This window comes from Cherax quadricarinatus, chromosome 23, assembly GCF_038502225.1.
Source record: "Cherax quadricarinatus isolate ZL_2023a chromosome 23, ASM3850222v1, whole genome shotgun sequence".
Taxonomy (NCBI): Eukaryota; Metazoa; Arthropoda; class Malacostraca; order Decapoda; family Parastacidae; genus Cherax; species Cherax quadricarinatus.
Window position 1 is genome coordinate 16,654,254 of NC_091314.1, and position 23,625 is coordinate 16,677,878.

Consider the following 23,625-nt stretch of genomic DNA (forward strand, 5'->3'; position numbering starts at 1 on the left):
TCACCTCTTTTTCTGTAATATATATTCCATTCTATCAAATGAGACAAAGGAAACTAGAATACCATACGAAAATACACCACAAAATCGCTGTTTTAAACCAAAAACACGGTCACAGTTTTTTTTTCTCATTGTGCACTGTGTTGCAGGAGTTTATTTTGTGCTCACTGACCACACAGACCCATTCTCTGATATGAAGGCCTACCAGCTTTCTCCCAGAAGATTTGAAGCCACTAGAATTTTGGAGTAGTATTATGGAACCAACACTGGCTTCAAAGCCGTAATATTATGGCACTGACCCCGAAAGGGTTAAACTAAGCAGAGAGCCATAATTTCAAAGTTTTAATTCTCTCTTGTACTGTATTTAACTTTTTTCAGATGTTGTATATCATTCCATAACATCTGTCATTGGTTTATTTTCAGTTGCGGGCTAAATTGGAGCGTATGGACAGGAGGGTTTGTCTCAGTTTGCATAGAAAGCCAAGTGAAGCCTCAACTAATACTGTGTGTGGATTGGAAACATCCGAAACCTCATCACTCAAGCTGACCAAGCCACCTTCTCCATCTGAAAAATGTGTAAATACTGAGTCTCTCCTGAACAAATCAGAATCTCTATGCAATAAGTCTCCCATATCATTTACAAACAAAGCTGGATCTCCCACAATTAAAACTTTGTCTTCATGTAATAAAACTGGATCAACAAACAATAAAATTGGATTTCCTAGTAGTAAAACCGGTTTGGCTTGCAGTAAACCTGTATCTAGTGACAAAGATATCTCCTCATTAACTAAAAGTGTCTCTCCTTGCAGTAAAGCTTCATCTCCACCCAGTACAGCTTTTTCGCCATGTAACAAATCCAGCTCTCCTGATAAAATTGGATCTCAAAATAGTAAAACAGAAATCTCTAGAAATAATGTTTCCCCACCATCCAATAGTAGTACTGAAACTATTGACAAAATACTCTCTCCTGTTGATAATATTGGATGTTCTAGTAAACCAATTTCTCATTCTAATAAATTGATACCTAGGAAGCCTGCATCTACTGAGAGCAGATCAGTATCTCCATATAGCAGACCTGTGTCTCCACATAGTGCATCTGTATCACTATGTAGCAAGCCCGAGTCCCACTCTGGCAAGTTTGAGCCTTCTAGTAGCAAGCCCACGCCCTCTTCCGGCACACTCACTCCCCCTTCTGACACACCCACTCCCCCTTCACCCACACCCCCTTCATGCACACCCACACCTCATTCAGGCACACCCACACCCCCTTCAGGCACACCCACACCTCCTTCAATCACACCCACATCCCCGTCAGGCACACCCACGCCCTCTTCAAGCACATCCACACCCCCTTCAGGCACACCCACGCCCCCTTCAGGCACACCCACACCCCCTTCAGGTACACCCACTCCCCTGTCTAGTGAGCCCACAGCCCCATCAAGCAAGCCCACAGCAACATCTTGTACTGAGCCCAAGGCTGCTAGCAGCAAACCTGAGGTCAGTTGCAATAAATCCGAGGACTCTGGCAGCAAACCCAAGAACACAGGAAACAAACAAGAGGTCACTTGCAGCAAACCCAAGACCACATGCAGTGATCCTGAGGACTCTTGCAGCAAGCCTGAGGATACTACCAGCAAATCCACATCCACGTGTAGCAAATCGGAACCCATTTTAAGCAAACCTGAACCCACTTCTACCGAACCTGAGCCCACTTCTACCAAATCAGAGGCTGCATCTATCAAACCCGAGACCACTTCTGGAACACCTGAGCCCACATCTAACAAATGTGAGCCCACTTCTGGCAAACCCAAACTCACTTCTAGCCAACCCGATCCCACTTCCAGCAAATCTGAGCCCACTTCTAGCAAACCCGAGTCTTGTAAAAATTCTGCATATTCTTGTAATAAACCTGTCTCCACTTGTTCCAAACCCGTCTCTACTTGTTCCAAATCCGTCTCCACTTTTTCCAAACCCGTCTCCACTTGTTCCAAGCCTGTCTCCACTAGTTCCAAACTTGTCTCTACTTGTTCAAAACCAATTTCTGCTTCTTCCAAACCCGTGTCCATGTGTTTCAAACCCGTGTCCACTTGCAGCAAACCCGAGTCCACTTGCAGCAAACCCGAGTCCGCTTGCAGCAAACCCGAGTCCGCTTGCAGCAAACCCGAGTCCGCTTGCAGCAAACCCGAGTCCGCTTGCAGCAAACTCGAGTCCGCTTGCAGCAAACCCGAGTCCGCTTGCAGCAAACCCGAGTCCGCTTGCAGCAAACCCGAGTCCGCTTGCAGCAAACCTGAGTCCGCTTGCAGCAAACCCGAGTCCGCTTGCAGCAAACCCGAGTCCGCTTGCAGCAAACCCGAGTCCGCTTGCAGCAAACCCGAGTCTGCTTGCAGCAAACCCGAGTCCGCTTGCAGCAGACCCGAGTCCGCTTGTGGCAAACCCGAATCCGCTTGCGGCAAACCCGAGTCCGCTTGTGGCAAACCCGAGTCCGCTTGCGGCAAACCCGAGTCTGCTTGCGGCAAACCCGAGTCAGCTTGCGGCAAACCCGAGTCAGCTTGCGGCAAACCCGAGTCCGCTTGCGGCAAACCTGAGTTCGCTTGCGGCAAACCCGAGTCCGCTTGTGGCAAACCTGAGTCCTCTTGCGACAAACCCGAATCCACTTGTAGCAAACCCGAGATCTCTTGTAGCAAATCCAAGTCTGCTTGTAACAAACCCGAGTCGACTAGTAGTCAATCCAAGTCTGCTTGTAGCAAACCTCCATCTGCTTGTAGCAAACCTCCGTCCACTTCTAGCAAACCCGAGCTTGCTTGTAGCACACCCGAATCCTTTTTTAGCAAACCTGAGCCTGTTTGTAGCAAACCTGAGCCTGCTTGTAGCAAACCTGAGCCTGCTTGTAGCAAACCTGAGCCTGCTTGTAGCAAACCTGAGCCTACTTGTAGCAGACCCGAGCCCACTTGTAGCAAACCCAAGCCCACTTGTAGCAAACCTGAATCTGCTTGTAGCAAACCTCCTTCTGTTTGTAGCAAATCTGAATCTTCATGTAGCAAAACCGAGTCCACTTGTAGCAAGCCCGAGCCTGCTTGTAGCAAACCCAAGTCTGCTGTTTGTAGTAAACCCAAGTCTGCTGCTTGTAGTAAACCTGAGTCTGTTGGCAGCAAACACAAGTCTGCTTGTAGCAAACTCAAGTCTACTTGTAGCAAACCCAAGTCTACTTGTAGCAAACCTGAGTCTTCTGCTTGTAGCAAACCCGAGCCTGCTTGTGGCACACCCAAGTCTGCTGCTTGTAGTAAACTCGAGTCTGCTTGTAGTAAACTCGAGTCTGCTTGTAGCAAACCCAAGTCTTCTTGTAGCAAACCCGAGTCTGCTGCATGTAGCAAACCCGAGTCAGCTCCTTGTAGCAAACCTGAGCCAGCTGCTTGTAGCAAACTCGAGTCAGCTGCATGTAGCAAACCCGAGCCAGCTGCTTGTAGCAAACCTGAGTCAGCTACTTGTTTCAAACCCGAGTCATCTGCTTTTAGCAAACCCGAGTCATCCGCTTTTAGCAAACCCGAGTCGGCTGTTTGTAGCAAACGCGAGTCAGCTGCTTGTAGCAAACTCGAGTCAGCTGCTTGTAGCAAACCCGAGTCAGCTTCTTTTAGTAAACCCGAGCCCGCTTGTAGCAAACCCGATCCCGCTTGTAACAAACCTGATCCCACTTGTAGCAAACCCGATCCCGCTTGTAGCAAGCCTGAGCCCGCTTGTAGCAAACCTGAGCCCACTTATAGGAAACCTGATTCCGCTTGTAGCAAATCTGAATATGCTTCTAGCAAATCCAAGTCTGCTTGTAGCAAACCCGAGTCTGCTTGTAGCAAACCCGAATCTGCTTGTAGCAAATTTGAGTCTGCTTGTAGCAAATTTGAGTCTGCTTGTAGCAGATCTGAGCCTGCTCGTAGCAGATCCGAGTCTGCTCATAGCAGATCCGAATCTGTCTGTAGCAAACCCGAGTCTGTTTGCAGCAAACCTAAGTCTGCTTGCACCAAACCCAAGTCAGCTTGCAGCAAACCCGAGTCAGCTTGCAGCAAACCCGAGTCAGCTTGCAGCAAACCCAAGTCAGCTTGCAGCAAACCCGAGTCAGCTTGCAGCAAACCCGAGTCAGCTTGCAGCAAACCCGAGTCAGCTTGCAGCAAACCCGAGTCTGTTTGCAGCAAACCCAAGTCTGCTTGCAGCAAACCCGAGTCTGCTTGCACTAAACCCGAATCGGCTTGCAGCAAACCTGAGTCCGCTTGCAGCAAACCCACATCTACTTGTAGCAAGTCTGCATCTACTTGCAGCAAACCAGTGTCCACGTGTAGTAAATCTGTGATCACTTGTAGCAAACCTCTGGCCACTTGTAGCAAACCTGTAACCTCTTGTACAAAAGCTACAACCACTTGTAACAAACCTGCATCCACTTGTCCTAAATCTACAGCCATGTGCCCCAAACCTGTGGCCTCTTGTACCAAACCTACAGTCTCTTGCACTAAACTCATGGCTACTTACACTGACCCTTCGATCACTTGCACTGAATCTGCGACCACTTGCACTGAACCTGTGACCACTTGCCCCAAACCTGCAGCCTCTTGCAACAAACCAGTGTCCCTCTCTAATAAGCCAGGATCTCTTCCAAGTAAACCGGGATCTCCTTACAGTAAAGTAGGATCACTTCCCAGTAAGGCTGCATCTTTACCTCTGAAAGTAGTGTCCCCTGCAAATAAATCTGGAATAATCCCAAATGAATCTGGAAAAATTGAAGTGACAAGAAAACTCTCGCCGAAGGCAGTTGCACCCAAAACTTCACCTCGAGAGAGATGCTCAAGAAGAGACACTACCGAAAGTTTTCTGAGTGAAAATGAGTGTGATATTGAATCAGTGTTAGATCAATCAAGGAAGGAAATTCTCAAGAGTTGTGAGAAGAGAGAGAGGCCCAACTTGAAACGTAAGTCTGATAGTGAAAATGAGATATCTAAGAAAACTAAGTTGGAGGATTTGAGTGATTCCAGTGGAGCGACTGACCACAATTTGAGGTCACGGGACAAAACAAAGGAAAAAGTAAAAGATACTCTCAAGATTAATTCTATTAATTCAGTTGATCGGCCTGCCACACCAACCTCAAGAGCCGCTGCCCTAGAGGCCAAAAAATTACGCCAGAAACTTCTCCTTAAAGGTAACTATTTTATTGTATATAATAATTAACCCATTGTTATTTAGTTTATTGGGATGGAGTCATAAATTACAATAATACTGTGTATACAAGTGTGTCTTGACCACGTGTATTAAGTGTGTTTAGAAAACGGTGTAAATACAGTGAAAGCATCAAGTACAGGTCTCAGACCTGTTGGAAATAGATGGCCATTCTGGCAAAGAAGAAAAATAACTATGTAGAAGAGTTCAGTGTTACAGTGTGTATGTGGGTGGTTGGATGAGGGGGAGATAGTGAGGTTGGTGTGTGTGTGTGTACTCACCTAGTTGTGGTTGCAGGGGTCGAGTCATAGCTCCTGGGCCCCCACCTCTTCACTGGTCACTACTAGGTCACTCTTCATGCTCTGAGCTTTATCATACCTTTTCTTAAAGCTATGTATGGATCCTGCCTCTACTACACCACTTCCCAGACTATTCCACTTCCCAGACTATTCCACTTCCTGACAACTCTGTGACTGAAGAAATACAGTGGTACCTCGGGATATGGACTTGAACAATTATGTAAGTGCTTTTGTAAGTGTATTTTTTGGGGTCTGAAATGGATTAATCTACTTTACATTATTCCTTATGGGAACAAATTTGTTCGGTACTCAAACAGATCAGCACTCGAACAGCCTTCTGGAACAAATTAGGTTTGTATCCTGAGGTACCACTGTACAGTGGACCCCCGCATAACGATATTATTTCAATCCAGAAGTCTGTTTGGGTGCCGTTATAGACCGAATTTGTTCCCATAAGAAATATTGTGAATTAGATTAGTCCATTTCAGACCCCTAAAAATACACCTACAAAAGCACTTACAAAAATAAACTTACATAATTGGTCGAGTTGGGAGCTGATCGTTATCCGGGGGTCCACTGTACTTCCTAACATCCCTGTGATTCATCTGAGTCTTCAACTTCCAATTGTGACCTCTTGTTGCTGTGTCCCATCTCTGGAACATCCTGTCTCTGTCCACCAGGTCGATTCCTCTCAGTATTTTATGTCATTGTCATATCTCCCATCTCTCCTGTCCTCCAGTGTTGTCAGGTTGATTTCTTTTAACCTCTCCTCGTAAGACATGCCCCTTAGCCCCGAGACTAGTCTTGTTGCGAATCTTTGCACTTTCTCTAATTTTTTGGTGTGTTTGGCTAGGTGTGGGTTCCAAACTGGTGCTGCATGCTCTAATATAGGCCTGATGTACTCAGTGTACAGGGTTCTGAATAATTCCTTATTGAGATGTTGGAGTGCTATTCTTAGGTTTGCTAGGCGCCTGTATGCTGCAACAGTTATTTGGTTGATTTGCGCTTCAGATGTGCCCGTTGTTATACTCACCCCAAGATCCTTTTCCTTCAGTGAGGTTTCTAGTCTCTGGTCCCCTAGACTGTACTCGGTCCTCTAGACTGTACTCTGTCTGTGGTCTTCTTTGCCCTTCCTCAATCTTTATGACTTCACTTAGTGGGGTTGAATTCCAGGAACCAGTTTCTGGACAAGGCCTGCAGCCTGTCCAGATACCTTCGTAGTACTGCCTGGTACTCTTCTGATTGAATTCTTCTCATTAACTTCACATCATCTTCAAACAGGGACACTTCTGAGTCTATCCCTTCTGTCATGTCATTCACATATACCAGAAACAGCACTGGTCCTAGGACTGACCTCTGGAACCCCACTCGTCACAGATGCCCACTCTGACACCTCGTCACATACCATGACTCGCTGATGTCTTCCCAACAGGTATTCCCTGATCCAATGCAGTGGCTTCCCTGTTATACCTACCTGGTCCTTCAGCTTTTGCACTAATCTCTTGTGTGGAGGTGTGTCAAAAGCCTTCTTGTAGTCCAAGAAAATGCAATCTTCCCACCTCTCTCTCTCTCTCTCTCTCTCTCTCTCTCTCTCTCTCTCTCTCTCTCTCTCTCTCTCTCTCTCTCTCTCTCTCTCTCTCTCTCTCTCTCTCTCTCTCTCTCTCTCTCTCTCTCTCTCTCTCTCTCTCTCTCTCTCTCTCTCTCTCTCTCTCTCCTCTCTCTCTCTCTCTCTCCTCTCTCTCTCTCTCTCTCTCTCTCTCTCTCTCTCTCTCTCTCTCTCTCTCTCTCTCTCTCTCCTCTCTCTCTCTCTCCTCTCTCTCTCTCTCTCCTCTCTCTCTCTCTCCTCTCTCCTCTCTCTCTCTCTCCTCTCTCTCTCTCTCTCTCTCTCTCTCCTCTCTCTCTCTCTCCTCTCTCTCTCTCTCTCTCTCTCTCTCTCTCTCTCTCCTCTCTCCTCTCTCTCTCTCTCCTCCTCTCTCTCTCTCTCTCTCTCTCTCTCTCTCTCCTCTCTCTCTCTCTCTCTCTCTCTCTCTCTCTCTCTCTCTCTCTCTCTCTCTCTCTCTCTCTCTCTCTCTCTCTCTTCTTACTGCTGTCACCCTATCAAAGAACTCCAGTAGGTTTGTTACACAGGATTTCCCATCCCTGAAACTATGCTGGTTGTCATTGATAAGCTCATTCTTCTCTGGGTGCTCCACCACTCTTCTCCTGATAATTTTGTCCATGACTCTGCATACTGTACATGTCAGTGACACTGGTCTGAAGTTTAATGCTTTATGTCTGTCTCCTTTTTTAAAAATTGGGACTATATTTGCTGTCTTCTATACCTCAGGTAGTCACCCTGTTTCGATAGATGTATTGAATATTGTTGTTAGTAGTAGACATAGCACCTCTGCTCCCTCTCTCAGGACCTATGGAGAGATGTTATCCAGCCCCATCACCTTTGAGGTATCTAGCTCACTTTGCAGCCTCTTCAATTCTTCCTCAGTTGTATGTATTGTGTCCAACACTTGGTGTACCCCACCTCTCCATCTTGCTGGAGTCCCTTCTGTCTCCTCCGTGAAAACTTCTTTGAATCTTGTGTTGAGCTCCTCACATACTTCTCAGTCGTTTCTTGTGATCTTCCCTCCTTCCTTCCTCTGCCTGATTACCTGGTCCTTGACTGCTGTTTTCCTTCTGATGTGGCTGTAACAACTTTGGGCCAGATTAGGCTTTCTCTTCTGTGTGTATGGGTGGGGGGATGAAGAGATAGTGAGGTGCGTGTGTGGAGTGGGGGGGTGGAGAAATTGAGGTTGGTGTACTCACTTATTTGTGGTTGCAGGGGTTGAGTCATAGCTCATGGTCCCGTCTCTTCACAGATTGCTACTGGGTTCTCTTTCTCCCTGCTCCATGAGCTTTATCATACCTCGTCTTAAAACTATGTATGGTTCCTGCCTCCTACGTCACTTGCCGGACTGTTCCACTTCCTGACAACTCTATGACTAAAGAAATACTTCCTAACATCTCTTTGACTCATCTCAGTCTTCAACTTCTAATTGTGACCCCTTATTTCTGTGTCCCATCTCTGAAACATCCTGTCTCTGTCCACTATGTCAATTCCTTGCAGTATTTTGTATGTCGTTATCATGTCTTCCCGAACCCTTCTGTCCTCCAGTGTCCTCAGGCCAGTTTCCCTAAGAACTGGTCTTGTTGCAAACCTTTGCACTTTCCCAAATTTCTTGACGTGCTTGACCAGGTGTGGATTCCAAAACTGGTGCTGCATACTCCAGTATGGGCCTGATGTACACCGGGTACAGAGTCTTGAACGATTCCTTACTGAGGTATCGGAATGCTCTTCTCAGGTTTGCCAGGCGCCCATATGCTGCAGCAGTTATCCACTTGATGTGCGCCTCAGGAGATGTGCTCAGTATGATACTCACCTCAATATACTTTTCCTTCACTTAGGTTTGCAGTCTTTGGCCACTTAGCCTGTTCTCTGTCTATGGTCTTTTTTGCCCTTCCCCGATCTTCATGACTGCATTTGGTGAGATTAAATTTAAGGAGCCAGTTGCTGGACCAGGCTTGCAGCCTGTCCAGGTCTCTTTGTAGTCCTGCCTGATCCTCATCTGATTTAATTCTCCTCATTAATTTCACATTGTCTGCAAACAGGGACACATCTGAGTCTATCCCTTCCGTCATGTCATTCACATATACCAAAAACAGCACTGGTTCTAGGACTGACCTCTGTGGAACCTTGCTCGTCACAGGTGCCCACTCTGACACCTCGTCACATACCATGACTCATTGTTGCCTCCCTGTCAGGTATTCCCTGATCCATTGCAGTGCCCTTCCTGTTATGCATGCCTGGTCCTCCAGCTTTTTCACCAGTCTCTTGTGAGGAACTGTGTCAAAGGCCTTTTTCAGTCCAAGAAAATGCACTCTACCCTCCCCTCTCTCTCATGTCTTACTTCCGTTACCTTGTCATAAAACTCAGTAGGTTCATGACACAGAATTTTCTTTCCCTGAATCTGTGCTGGTTGTTGTTAATGAGCTTGTTCCATTCTAGATGCTTCACTACACTCCTCCTGATAATTTCCATGACTTTGCATTCTATACACATCAGTGACACAGGTCTGTAGTTTAGTGCCTTATGTCTGTCTCCTTTCTTAAAAATGGGGACTACATTTGCCATCTTCCATACCTCAGGTAATTGCCCATTTTCAATGGATTTGTTGAAAATTGTTGTTAGTGGCACACAAAAGCATCTCTGCTCCCTCTCTAAGGACTCGTGGAAAGATGTTTTCCGGTCCCAACACCATTGAGGTATGAAGTTCACTCAGCAGCTTCTTCATCTCGTCGTTGTATTGTGTGTATTGTTGGTGTACCTCCCTATTTTGACTTCCCAGAGTCCTTTCTGTCTCCACTGTAAATGCTTTCTTAAATCTCATGTTGAGCTCCTCACATACTTCTTGGTCATTTCATGTGAGCTCCCCACCTTCCTTCCTCAGCCTGATTACCTGGTCCTTGATTGTTGTCTTCCTCCTGATGTGGCTATACAACAGCTTAGGGTCAGACTTGACTTTCAATGCAACATCATTTTTGTAGTCACTGGGCCTCCCACCTTATCTGTGCATACTCGTTTCTGGCTCTTAAACTAATCTCTTTATTTTCCTGGGTCTGTCTTCTCTACTTTTTCTATTCTCTAGCACACTTAGTTTTTGCCTTCCTTCACCTTTGGGCAAACCAAGGGCTTGTTCTGGTCTTCCCATTACATATTTCTGTTGCTGTTGGGAACAAACCTCTCCACTGCATCCTTGCATTTTGTCACGTAGTCCATCATTTTGCCTCCACTACATCACTTCCCAGACTGTTCCACTTCCAGACAACTCTGTGACTGAAGAAATACTTCCTAACATCCCTGTGATTCATCTGAGTCTTCAGCTTCCAACTGTGACCCCTTGTTTCTGTGTCCCAGCTGTGGAACATCCTGTTTCTGTCCAACTTGTCGATTCCTCTCGGTATTTTATATGAGGCCTGGTCACAGACCGGGCCGCGGGGGCGTTGACCCCCCGGAACTCTCTCCAGGTAAACTCCAGGTAAATATCCCCCCTATCCTGCCCTCCAGTGTCATCAGGTCGATTTCCCTTTGCCTCTCCTCGTAGGACATACCCCTTACCTCCGGGACTAGTCTTGCTGCAAACCTTTGCACTTTCTCTGGTTTCCTTATGTGCTTGGCTAGGTGTGCATTCCAAACATGTGCTGCCTACTCTAATATGGGCCTAAAGTACACAGTGTACAGGGTCCTGAACGATTCCTTATTAAGATGTCAGAATGCTGTTCTTAGATTTGCTAGGCGCCCATAAGCTGCAGCAGTTATTTGGTTGATGTGCGCCTCAGGAGATGTGCCTGGTGTTATATTCACCCTAAGAGCCTTTTTCTTGAGTGAGTTTTGTAGACTCTGCCCCCCCCCCTACACTGTACTCTGTATGCGGTCTTCTTTGCCCTTCCCCAATCTTCATGACTTTGCACTTGGTGGAGTTGAACTCCGGGAGCCAATTGGTGGACCAGGCCTGCAGCCTGTCCAGATTTCTTTGTAGTTCTGCCTGGTCCTCATCCAATTGAATTCTCATCAACCTCACATCATCTGCAAATAGGGATGCTTTGGAGTCCATTCCTTCTGTCATGTCATTCACAAATACCAGAAACAGCACTGGTCCTAGGACTGACCCCTGTGGAACCCGCTCATCACAGGCGCCCACTCTGACACATCGCCACATACATGACTCACTGTTGTCTTCCTGACAGGTATTCCCTGAGCCATTGCAGTGCCTTCCCTGTTATCCCTGCCTGGTCCTCCAGCTTTTGCACTAATCTCTTGTGTGGAACTTTGTGAAGTGCCTTTTTACAGTTCAAGAAAATGCAATCTACCCACCCCTCTGTCTCTTGTCTTACTGCTGTCACCCTGTCATAGAACTCCAATAGGTCTGTGACTCAGGATTTCCTGTCCCTGAAACTGTGCTGGCTGTCGTTAATAAGCTCATTCCTTTCTAGGTGCTCCACCACTCTTCTCCTGATAATCTCCATGACTTTGCATACTATACATGTCAGCAATATTGGTCTGTAGTTTATTGCTTCATGTCTGTCTTTTTTTTTTTTTTAAATTGGGACTACATTTGCTGTCTTCCATACTTCAGGTAGTCGTCCTATTTCAATAGATGTGTTGAAGATTGTTGTTAATGGTACACATAGTGCCAGTGCCTCTGCTTCCTCTCTCAGGACCCATGGAGAGATGTTATCTGGCCCCATCGCCTTTGAGGTATCTAGCTCCCTTAGCAGCCTCTTCACTTCTTCCTCGGTTGTATGTACTGTGTCCAACACTTGATGGTGTACCCCACCTCTCCATCTTTCTGGAGTCCCTTCTGTCTTCTCAGTGATCACTTCTTTGAATCTTCTGTTGAGCTCCTCACATATCTGCAGTCATTACTTGTGAGCTTCCCTCCTTCCTTCCTCAGCCTGATTACCTATTCCATGACTGTTGTTTTCCTTACGATGTGGCTGTACAACAGCTTTGGGTCAGATTTGACTTTCACTGCTATGTCATTTTTGTATTGTCGTTGGGCCTCTCGTCTTACCTCTGCATATTCATTTCTGTATATACGTTGGTAGAATTACCGACAATATGTAAAGTAAAAGGACACAAGTACAACTAATGTGACATTTTATTGTGGCAACGTTTCGCTCTCTAGGAGCTTTGTCAAGCCGTTACAAACAATACATGGACACAGAGGGTATATATAGTGGTCCCCCGACCTGCGATATTAATCCGTTCCTGAGAGCCCATCGTGAGATGAAATGATCGTAGTTTGAATTAATTTTTCCCATAAGAAATAATGGAAATCAAATTAATCCGTGCAAGACACCCAAAAGTATGAAAAATTTTTTTTTTTACCACATTAAATATACATTTTCTACTCTACTAAATGAAGAATAAATGACACCTTCATTGAAGCTGCAGCAATGACTGATGAGAGACTGTGTCCTGGGAGTGCCTTTTCCTCCTGAGTACTGTAGGTCCTGTTTGGCATTTTCTTCCATAACAGGTCTTATCACACTGTGTATGCCACTACAATTCTTAAATCTCTCAAACCAACCTTTGCTGGCTTTAAATTCACCAATATGAGCACTAGTTCCAGGCATTGTTTCCTGTTCACCTGGGTGTTAGTCGACTGGTGTGGGTTGCATCCTGGGAGACAAGATTAAGGACCCCAATAGAAATAAGTTAGACAGTCCTCGATGACACACTGACTTTTTTGGGTTATCCTGGGTGGCTAACTCTCTGGGGTTAATTGTTTCTCGGTAGTCTCGATAAGCCACACCAACAATGGTGCTACAGCAGCAGCAGCAGCTGACCATGGTATGATAGTATTTCAATAATATTTCTCACCCTTTTTACCACAGGGTTGGCACTAGAAGCTTTCTTTGGGCTCATGGTGGCTTATTTAGCAGTTAGAAGCACTAAAAACTCTGGAATAATACAAAATACAGTGGACCCCCGGTTAACGATATTTTTTCAATCCAGAAGTATGTTCAGGTACCAGTACTGACCGAATTTGTTCCCATAAGGAATATTGTGAAGTAGATTAGTCCATTTCAGACCCCCAAACATACACGTACAAACGCACTTACATAAATACACTTACATAATTGGTCGCATTCGGAGGTGATCGTTATGCGGGGGTCCACTGTATTCCGAATGTATGCTTGAGAGCGACTGCTCTGGCTTGTAATCATTGGCACACTAACTGAAGGCAGGCCAGCTGAGACGCACTCAGGTGGACAGGCATGTGGACACGTACCAGACAAATGCTGTAGGTCGAGTTTTTCAACATACGTCGGGGGTCAAATTTTTACGCTGAAAAGCATCATAGGTCAGTTTTAGTGTAGTAGTAGTAATAATACAATATGGTAGAACACAAGTAAAAGGATGTAAAAGCTATTGGGTAGCTTGAAAGTAGGTTAGACAAATATTTCTATTGGAGGTTGGATTAGAGGAGGCCTGTTTCAGTGTTCATCCTCTGTAACGTGCTTGTGTAGTATTAGCAGGAGAGACTATGTGATGGCAGGGTTTACTGTTTTCAGGAGAATTCTTGCTGAGACTTCAGAGATGGTGAAGCTGCTTATGTTTTGTTTAATTGTATTAGAAACTGTGATTAGTGCTAATTCAAGGCACTTGCACCTGCAGAAATTAGTTTCTTTGATCACTAATCGGACGTCCCTGAATTTCATGAGATGATTGGTGGAATTTCTGAGTTGTATGTAGGCGTTGTTCAAGTTATTGTTCCTACATACATAAATGTGTTCATTGAGGCGGGTTTCGAGGTTTCTTGCTGTTTCACCTACATAAATCCTGTTGCAGCCTCCACAGGGTATAGTGTAATCCCTGCCATCACATAGTCTCTCCTGCTAATACTACACAAGCACATTACAGAGGATGAACACTGAAACAGGCCTTCTCTAATTCAACCTCCAATAAAAATATTTGTCTAACCTATTTTCATGCTACCCAAGTAATAGCTTTTATATCCTTTTACTCATGTGCAAGTTAATTGTTCTACCATATTGTGCTGCTGCTGCTGCTGCTGCTGCTGCTGCTGCTGCTGCTGCTGCCGCTGCCGCTGCCGCTGCCGCTGCCGCTGCCGCTGCCGCTGCCGCTGCCGCTGCCGCTGCCGCCGCCGCTGCCGCCGCCGCCGCCGCTGCCGCCGCCGCCGCCGCCACTGCCGCCGCCGCAACCACTAGTATTACATCTCACTCCAAGCCTATATATATACCCTCTGTGTCCAGGAATTCTTTGTAACGACTTGACAAAGCTCCTGGAGAGCGAAACATTGCCACAATAAAATGTCACATTAGTTACACTTGTGTCCTTCTGGGTCCTTTGCCTTCTATACTTCTTCCATTCTCTAGCATACTTAGTTTTGGCCTCTACACCTTTGGATGAACCAAGGGTTCGTCATGGCTTTCTTGTTATTTCTGTTTCCCTTGAGTACAAACCTCACCTCAGCTTCCTTGCATATTGTGTATGTGTGTGTGTGTGTGCACATGCCCACGTATGTGTGCTCATGTGGGTGGGGGGTAGAGAGAGAGAGAGGTTGGTGTATGGGTGTGATGTGGGTAGGGGGGGAGAGAGAGAGAGGTTGGTGTGTGGGTGTGATGTGGGTAGGGGGGGGGGAGAGAGAGAGAGAGAGGTTGGTGTGATGTGGGTAGGGGGGGGAGAGAGAGAGAGGTTGGTGTATGGTTGTGATATGGTTAGGGGGGGAGAGAGAGAGAGAGAGGTTGGTGTGTGGGTGTGATGTGGGTAGGGGGGGGGGGAGAGAGAGAGAGAGAGGTTGGTGTATGGGTGTGATGTGGGTAGGGGGGGGAGAGAGAGAGAGGTTGGTGTGTGATGTGGGTAGGGGGGGAGAGAGAGAGGTTGGTGTATGGGTGTGATGTGGGTAGGGGGGGGGAGAGAGAGAGAGGTTGGTGTATGGGTGTGATGTGGGTAGGGGGGGGGAGAGAGAGAGAGGATGGTGTATGGGTGTGATGTGGGTAGGGGGGGAGAGAGAGAGGTTGGTGTGTGGGTGTGATGTGGGTAGGGGGGGGAGAGAGAGAGAGAGAGGTTGGTGTATGGGTGTGATGTGGGTAGGGGGGGAGAGAGAGAGAGAGAGGTTGGTGTGTGGGTGTGATGTGGGTAGGGGGGGGAGAGAGAGAGGTTGGTGTCTGGGTGTGATGTGGGTAGGGGGGGGAGAGAGAGAGAGAGAGGTTGGTGTATGGGTGTGATGTGGGTAGGGGGGGGGAGAGAGAGAGAGGTTGGTGTATGGGTGTGATGTGGGTAGGGGGAGGAGAGAGAGAGAGAGGTTGGTGTATGGGTGTGATGTGGGTAGGGGGGGGGGAGAGAGGTTGGTGTGTGGGTGTGATGTGGGTAGGGGGGAGAGAGAGAGAGAGGTTGGTGTATGGGTGTGATGTGGGTAGGGGAGAGAGAGAGAGAGAGAGAGAGAGAGAGAGAGGTTGGTGTATGGGTGTGATGTGGGTAGGGGGGGGAGAGAGAGAGAGAGAGAGGTTGGTGTATAGGTGTGATGTGGGTAGGGGGGGAGAGAGAGAGAGAGGTTGGTGTATGGGTGTGATGTGGGTAGGGGGGGGAGAGAGAGAGAGAGAGGTTGGTGTGTGTGCGTGATGTGGGTAGGGGGGGAGAGAGAGAGAGGGAGGTTGGTGTGTGGGTGTGATGTGGGTAGGGGGGGGAGAGAGAGAGAGAGAGGTTGGTGTGTGGGTGTGATGTGGGTAGGGGGGGAGAGAGAGAGAGGGAGGTTGGTGTGTGGGTGTGATGTGGGTAGGGGGAGAGAGAGAGAGAGAGAGAGGTTGGTGTATGGGTGTGATGTGGGTAGGGGGGGAGAGAGGGAGGTTGGTGTGTGGGTAGGGGGGGAGAGAGAGAGGTTGGTGTATGGGTGTGATGTGGGTAGGGGGGGAGAGAGAGAGAGAGGTTGGTGTGTGGGTGTGATGTGGTTAGTGGGGGGGAGAGAGAGAGAGGTTGGTGTGTGGGTGTGATGTGGTTAGGGGGGGGGCGAGAGAGAGAGAGAGGTTGGTGTGTGGGTGTGATGTGGGTAGGGGGGAGAGAGAGAGAGAGAGGTTGGTGTGTGATGTGGGTAGGGGGGTGAGAGAGAGAGAGGGTGGTTTGTGTGTGGGTGTGATGTGGGTAGGGGGGGGAGAGAGAGAGAGAGGTTTGTGTGTGGGTGTGATGTGGGTAGGGCGGGGGGAAAGAGAGAGAGGTTGGTGTGTGGGTGTGATGTGGGTAGGGGGGGGAGAGAGAGAGAGAGAGAGGTTGGTGTATACGTGTGATGTGGGTAGGGGGGGAGAGAGAGAGAGGGAGGTTGGTGTGTGGGTGTGTTGTGGGTAGGGGGGGGAGAGAGAGACAGAGAGGTTGGTGTTTGGGTGTGATGTGGGTAGGGGGGGGAGAGAGAGAGAGAGAGGTTTGTGTATGGGTGTGATGTGGGTAGGGGGGGGAGAGAGAGAGAGGGAGGTTGGTGTGTGGGTGTGATGTGGGTAGGGGGAGAGAGAGAGAGAGAGAGGTTGGTGTATGGGTGTGATGTGGGTAGGGGGGGGGGGAGAGAGAGGTTGGTGTATGGGTGTGATGTGGGTAGGGGGGGGGAGAGAGAGAGAGGGAGGTTGGTGTGTGGGTGTGATGTGGGTAGGGGGGGAGAGAGAGAGAGGGAGGTTGGTGTGTGGGTGTGATGTGGGTAGGGGGGGGGAGAGAGAGAGAGAGAGGTTGGTGTATTGGTGTGATGTGGGTAGGGGGGGAGAGAGAGAGAGAGAGTGAGGTTGGTGTGTGGGTGTGATGTGGGTAGGGGGGGGGGAGAGAGGGAGGTTGGTGTGGGGGTGTGATGTGGGTTGGGGGGGAGAGAGAGAGGTTGGTGTGTGGGTGTGATGTGGGTAGGGGGGGGAGAGAGAGAGGGAGGTTGGTGTGTGGGTGTGATGTGGGTAGGGGGGGAGAGAGAGAGAGGGAGGTTGGTGTGTGGGTGTGATGTGGGTAGGGGGGAGAGAGAGAGAGAGGTTGGTGTGTGGGTGTGATGTGGGTAGGGGGGGGAGAGAGAGAGGGAGGTTGGTGTGTGGGTGTGATGTGGGTAGGGGGGGAGAGAGAGACAGGGAGGTTGGTGTGTGGGTGTGATGTGGGTAGGGGGGGAGAGAGAGAGAGGGAGGTTGGTGTATGGGTGTGATGTGGGTAGGGGCGGGAGAGAGAGAGAGGGAGGTTGGTGTGTGGGTGTGATGTGGGTAGGGGGGGGAGAGAGAGAGAGGGAGGTTGGTGTGTGGGTGTGATGTGGGTAGGGGGGGAGAGAGAGGGAGGTTGGTGTGTGGGTGTGATGTGGGTAGGGGGGGGAGAGAGAGAGAGGGAGGTTGGTGTGTGGGTGTGATGTGGGTAGGGGAGAGAGAGAGAGAGAGAGAGAGGTTGGTGTGTGGGTAGGGGGGGGAGAGAGAGAGGGGAGGTTGGTGTGTGGGTGTGATGGGGGTAGGGGGGGGAGAGAGAGAGAGGGAGGTTGGTGTGTGGGTGTGATGTGGGTAGGGGGGGGAGAGAGAGAGAGGGAGGTTGGTGTGTGGGTGTGATGTGGGTAGGGGGAGAGAGAGAGAGGGAGGTTGGTGTGTGGGTGTGATGTGGGTAGGGGGGGGAGAGAGAGAGGGAGGTTGTGTGTGGGTGTGATGTGGGGGGGGGGAGAGAGGGAGGTTGGTGTGTGGGTGTGATGTGGGTAGGGGGGGAGAGAGAGAGAGGGAGGTTGGTGTGTGGGTGTGATGTGGGTAGGGGGGGGAGAGAGAGGGAGGTTAGTGTGTGGGTGTGATGTGGGTAGGGGGGGGAGAGAGAGAGAGGGAGGTTGGTGTGTGGGTGTGATGTGGGTAGGGGGGGAGAGAGAGGGAGGTTGGTGTGTGGGTGTGCTGTGGGTAGGGGGGGGAGAGAGAGAGAGGGAGGTTGGTGTGTGGGTGTGATGTGGGTAGGGGGGGGGAGAGAGAGAGAGGGAGGTTGGTGTGTGGGTGTGATGTGGGTAGGGGGGGAGAGAGAGATGGAGGTTGGTGTGTGGGTGTGATGTGGGTAGGGGGGGAGAGAGAGAGAGAGAGAGAGGGAGGTTGGTGTGTGGGTGTGATGTGGGTAGGGGGGGGGGGGCGAGAGAGAGAGGGAGGTTGGTGTGTGGGTGTGATGTGGGTAGGGGGGGAGAGAGAGAGGGAGGTTGGTGTGTGGGTGTGATGTGGGTAGGGGGGGGAGAGAGAGAGAGGGAGGTTGGTGTGTGGGTGTGATGTGGGTAGGGGGGGCGAGAGAGAGAGAGAGGTTGGTGTGTGAGTGTGATGTGGGAAGGGGGGGAGAGAGAGAGAGGGAGGTTGGTGTGTGGGTGTGATGTGGGTAGGGGGGGGGAGAGAGAGAGGTTGGTGTGTGAGTGTGATGTAGGTAGGGGGGGAGAGAGAGAGAGGTTGGTGTGTTGGTGTGATGTGGGTAGGGGGGGGGAGAGAGAGAGGTTGGTGTATGAGTGTGATGTGGGTAGGGGGGGGAGAGAGAGGGAGAGAGGTTGGTGTGTGGGTGTGATGTGGGTAGGGGGGGGAGAGAGAGAGAGGGAGGTTGGTGTGTGGGTGTAATGTGGGTAGGCGGGGAGAGAGAGGGAGGTTGGTGTGTGGGTGTGATGTGGGTAGGGGGGGAGAGAGAGAGAGAGGGAGGTTGGTGTGTGGGTGTTATGTGGGTAGCGGGGGGAGAGAGAGAGAGGGAGGTTGGTGTGTGGGTGTGATGTGGGTAGGGGGGGGAGAGAGAGAGAGGGAGGTTGGTGTGTGGGTGTGATGTGGGTAGGGGGGAGAGAGAGAGGGAGGTTGGTGTGTGAGTGTGATATGGGTAGGGGGGGGGAGAGAGAGAGAGGGAGGTTGGTGTGTGGGTGTGATGTGGGTAGGGGGGGAGAGAGAGAGAGAGGGAGGTTGGTGTGTGGGTGTTATGTGGGTAGGGGGGGGAGAGAGAGAGAGGGAGGTTGGTGTATGAGTGTGATGTGGGTAGGGGGGGAGAGAGAGAGGGAGGTTGGTGTGTGGGTGTGATGTGGGTAGGGGGGGGAGAGAGAGAGGGAGGTTGGTGTGTGGGTGTGATGTGGGTAGGGGGGGAGAGAGAGAGGGAGGTTGGTGTGTGAGTGTGATGTGGGTAGGGGGGGAGAGAGAGAGAGAGAGGGTGGTTGGTGTGTGGGTGTGATGTGGGTAGGGGGGGGGAGAGAGAGAGGGAGGTTGGTGTGTGGGTGTGATGTGGGTAGGGGGGGAGAGAGGGAGGTTGGTGTGTGGGTGTGATGTGGGTAGGGGGGGAGAGAGAGGGAGGTTGGTGTGTGAGTGTGATGTGGGTGGGGGGGGAGAGAGAGAGGGAGGTTGGTGTGTGAGTGTGATGTGGGTAGGGGGGGAGAGAGAGAGAGGGAGGTTGGTGTGTGAGTGTGATGTGGGTAGGGGGGGAGAGAGAGAGGGAGGTTGGTGTGTGGGTGTGATGTGGGTAGGGGGGAGAGAGAGAGAGGTTGGTGTGTGGGTGTGATGTGGGTAGGGGGGGGAGAGAGAGAGAAGGAGGTTGGTGTGTGGGTGTGATGTGGGGGGGGGGGGAGAGAGAGAGGGAGGTTGGTGTGTGTGATGTGGGTTGGGGGGGAGAGAGAGAGAGAGAGGTTGGTGTGTGGGTGTGATGTGGGTAGGGGGGGGAGAGAGAGAGAGGTTGGTGTTTGGGTGTGATGTGGGTAGGGGGGGGAGAGAGAGAGAGGGAGGTTGGTGTGTGGGTGTGATGTGGGTAGGGGGGGGGAGAGAGAGGGAGGTTGGTGTGTGGGTGTGATGTGGGTAGGGGGGGGAGAGAGAGAGAGGGAGGTTGGTGTGTGGGTGTGATGTGGGTGGGGGGGGAGAGAGAGGGAGGTTGGTGTGTGGGTGTGATGTGGGTAGGGGCGGGAGAGAGAGATGGAGGTTGGTGTGTGGGTGTGATGTGGGTAGGGGGGGGGAGAGAGAGAGAGAGAGAGGGAGGTTGGTGTGTGGGTGTGATGTGGGTAGGGGGGGGGGGGAGAGAGAGAGAGGGAGGTTGGTGTGATGTGGGTAGGGGGGGGAGAGAGAGAGGGAGGTTGGTGTGTGGGTGTGATGTGGGTAGGGGGGGGAGAGAGAGAGAGGGAGGTTGGTGTGTGGGTGTGATGTGGGTAGGGGGGGAGAGAGAGAGAGAGAGGTTGGTGTGTGAGTGTGATGTGGGTAGGGGGGGAGAGAGAGAGAGGGAGGTTGGTGTGTGGGTGTGATGTGGGTAGGGGGGGGAGAGAGAGAGAGGTTGGTGTGTGAGTGTGATGTGGGTAGGGGGGGGAGAGAGAGAGAGGGAGAGGTTGGTGTGTGGGTGTGATGTGGGTAGGGGGGGAGAGAGAGAGGTTGGTGTATGAGTGCGATGTGGGTAGGGGGGGGAGGAGGGAGAGAGGTTGGTGTGTGGGTGTGATGTGGGTAGGGGGGGAGAGAGAGAGAGGGAGGTTGGTGTGTGGGTGTGATGTGGGTAGGGGGGGAGAGAGAGGGAGGTTGGTGTGTGGGTGTGATGTGGGTAGGGGGGGAGAGAGAGAGAGGGAGGTTGGTGTGTGGGTGTGATGTGGGTAGGGGGGGAGAGAGAGAGAGGGAGGTTGGTGTGTGGGTGTGATGTGGGTAGGGGAGGGAGAGAGAGAGAGGGAGGTTGGTGTGTGGGTGTGATGTGGGTAGGGGGGGAGAGAGAGAGGGAGGTTGGTGTGTGAGTGCGATGTGGGTAGGGGGGGGGAGCGAGAGAGTGTGGTGTGTGGGTGTGATGTGGGTAGGGGGGGAGAGAGAGAGAGAGGGAGGTTGGTGTGTGGGTGTGATGTGGGTAGGGGGGGGAGAGAGAGAGGGAAGTTGGTGTGTGAGTGTGATGTGGGTAGGGGGGGGAGAGAGAGAGGGAGGTTGGTGTGTGGGTGTGATGTGGGTAGGGGGGGGAGAGAGAGAGGGAGGTTGGTGTGTGAGTGTGATGTGGGTAGGGGGGAGAGAGAGAGAGAGGGAGGTTGGTGTGTGGGTGTGATGTGGGTAGGGGGGAAGAGAGAGAGAGAGGGAGGTTGGTGTGTGGGTGTGATGTGGGTAGGGGGGGGAGAGAGAGAGAGAGGGAGGTTGGTGTGTGGGTGTGATGTGGGTGGGGGGGGAGAGAGAGAGGGAGGTAGGTGTGTGCGTGTGATGTGGGTAGGGGGGGGAGAGAGAGAGGGAGGTTGGTGTGTGTGATGTGGGTAGGGGAGAGAGAGGGGAGGTTGGTGTGTGGGTGTGATGTGGGTAGGGGAGAGAGAGAGGAGGATTGGTGTGTGAGTGTGATGTGGGTAGGGGAGAGAGAGAGGGAGGTTGGTGTGTGTGTGATGGGTGGGGAGGGGAGGGGAGAGAGGGAGGTTGGTGTGTGAGTGTGATGTGGGTAGGGAGAGAGGGAGGTTGGTGTGTGATGTGGGTAGGGGGAGAGAGAGTTGGTGGTGTGAGTGTGATGTGGGTAGGGGAGAGAGAGGAGGTTGTTGTGTGAGTGTGATGTGGGTAGGGGGGAGAGAGAGAGGGAGGTTGGTGTGTGAGGTGTGATGTGGGGTAGGGGAGAGAGGAGGGTTGGTGTGTGTGATGTGGGTGGGGGAGGGGGAGAGAGAGGGAGGTTGGTGTGTGAGTGATGTGGGGGGGGTAGGGGGAGAGAGGTTGGTGGTGTGGGTGTGATGTGGGAGGGGGTGGGGAGAGAGAGAAGGAGGTTGTTGTGTGGGTGTGATGTGGGTAGGGGAGAGAGAGGGAGGTTGGTGTGTGAGGTGTGATGTGGGTAGGGGAGGGAGAGAGAGAGGGTTGGTGTGTGGGTGTGATGTGGGTAGGGGAGAGAGAGAGAGGGTTGGTGTGTGTGATGTGGGTAGGGGAGAGAGAGTTGGTGGGTGTGGATGTGTGGGGAGAGAGAGAGAGAGGGAGGTTGGTGTGTGGGTGTGATGTGGGTGGGGGAGAGAGAGGGAGGTTGGTTGGTGTGGGTGGTGTGATGGGAGGGTAGGGGAGAGAGAGGAGGTTGGTGTGTGGGTGTGATGGGTGGGTAGGGGGGAGAGAGAGGATTGGAGGTGGGTGTGGGTGTGATGGGTAGGGGAGAGAGAGGAGGTTGGTGTGTGGGTGTGATGTGGGTAGGGGAGAGAGGAGGATTGGTGTGTGGGTGTGATGTGGGTAGGGGGAGAGAGAGAGGAGGTTGGTGTGAGTGTGATGTGGGTAGGGGAGAGGGAGAGAGAGGGGAGGTTGGTGTGTGGGTGTGTGGGTAGGGGAGAGAGAGGGAGGTTGGTGTGTGGGTGTGATGTGGGTAGGGGAGAGAGGAGGATTGGTTGGTGTGTGGGTGTGATGTGGGGGTAGAGAGAGGGAGAGGTGTGTGGGTGTGATATGGGTGGGGAGGGGGAGAGAGGAGGTTGGTGTGTGGGTGTGATGTGGGTAGGGGAGAGGAGATTGGTGTGTGGGTGTGATGTGGGTAGGGGGAGGGAGAGGGAGGTTGGGTGGTGTGTGGGTGTGTGTGGGGAGAGAGAGAGGAGGTTGGTGTGGGTGGGTGATGTGGGTAGGGGAGAGAGAGAGAGGGAGGTTGGTGTGTGGGTGTGATGTGGGTAGGGGAGGGGAGAGAGAGGGAGGTTGGTGTGTGGGTGTGATGTAGGGGAGGGGGAGAGAGAGGTTGGTGTGTGGGTGTGATGTGGGTAGGGGGAGAGAGGGAGAGGATTGGTGTGTGAGTGTGATGTGGGTAGGGGGAGAGAGGAGGAGGTGGTGTGTGTGTGATGTGGGAGTAGGGGAGAGAGGTTGGTTGGTGTGTGAGTGTGATGTGGGTAGGGGAGAGAGAGGAGGTTGGTGTGTGGGTGTGATGTGGGTAGGGGGAGAGAGAGGGAGGAGGGTTGGTGTGTGGGTGTGATGTGGGTAGGGGAGGGGAGAGAGAGAGAGGTTGGTGTGTGAGTGTGATGTGGGTAGGGGAGAGAGAGAGAGTTGTTGTGTGGAGTGTGATGTGGGTGGGTAGGGGAGAGAGAGAGGAGGGTTGGTGTGTGGGTGTGATGTGGGTAGGGGGGAGAGAGAGAGGAGAGGGGAGGTTGGTGTGTGGGTGTGATGTGGGTAGGGGAGAGAGAGAGAGAGAGGTTGGTGTGGTGGGTGTGATGTGGGTAGGGGAGAGGAGGGAGGAGGTGTGTGGGTGGGTGATGTGGGTAGGGGAGAGAGAGAGAGAGAGGTTGGTGTGTGGGTGTGATGTGGGTAGGGGAGAGAGAGAGGTTGGTGTGTGAGTGTGATGTGGGTAGGGGGGAGAGGAGGGAGGGAGGTTGGTGTGGGTGGGTGTGATGTGGGTGGGAGGGGAGAGAGAGGATTGGTTGTGTGTGGGTTGATGGGTAGGGGAGGGGGGAGAGAGGAGGTTGGTGTGAGTGTGATGTGGGTAGGGGGGGGGAGGGAGGGAGGTTGGTGTGTGGGTGTGATGTGGGTAGGGGGGGAGAGAGAGAGAGAGGTTGGTGTGTGGGTGTGATGTGGGTAAGGGGGAAGAGAGAGAGGGAGGTTGGTGTGTGGGTGTGATGTACAGAGTGAATATAAAAGTAAATTAATGGTAATGGCAAAAAAATGGAATTCAAGAGAGTCGAGTCACGAAATGATAATGGCTGCTATTGTCATCATTGTCATCATTATTTTAAATTAACAT

General features: G+C 51.3%; 1 protein-coding gene across 6 annotated transcripts in view; it reads left to right on the forward strand.

The window, feature by feature from the left end:
* LOC128685574 (uncharacterized) overlaps nucleotides 1–23,625 on the forward strand; it is a 172,689-nt gene that overhangs the window by 58,918 nt on the left and 90,146 nt on the right. For all 6 annotated transcript variants that reach the window (XR_011392358.1, XM_070087986.1, XM_070087982.1 and 3 more), the window contains exon 2: nucleotides 421–5,173. Coding sequence is in view for 5 of the 6 variants with exons in the window: in XM_070087986.1 (XP_069944087.1) it covers nucleotides 421–5,173 (4,753 nt within the window). In the remaining variant the exon portion in view is untranslated. The remainder of the gene's footprint in view (nucleotides 1–420; nucleotides 5,174–23,625) is intronic.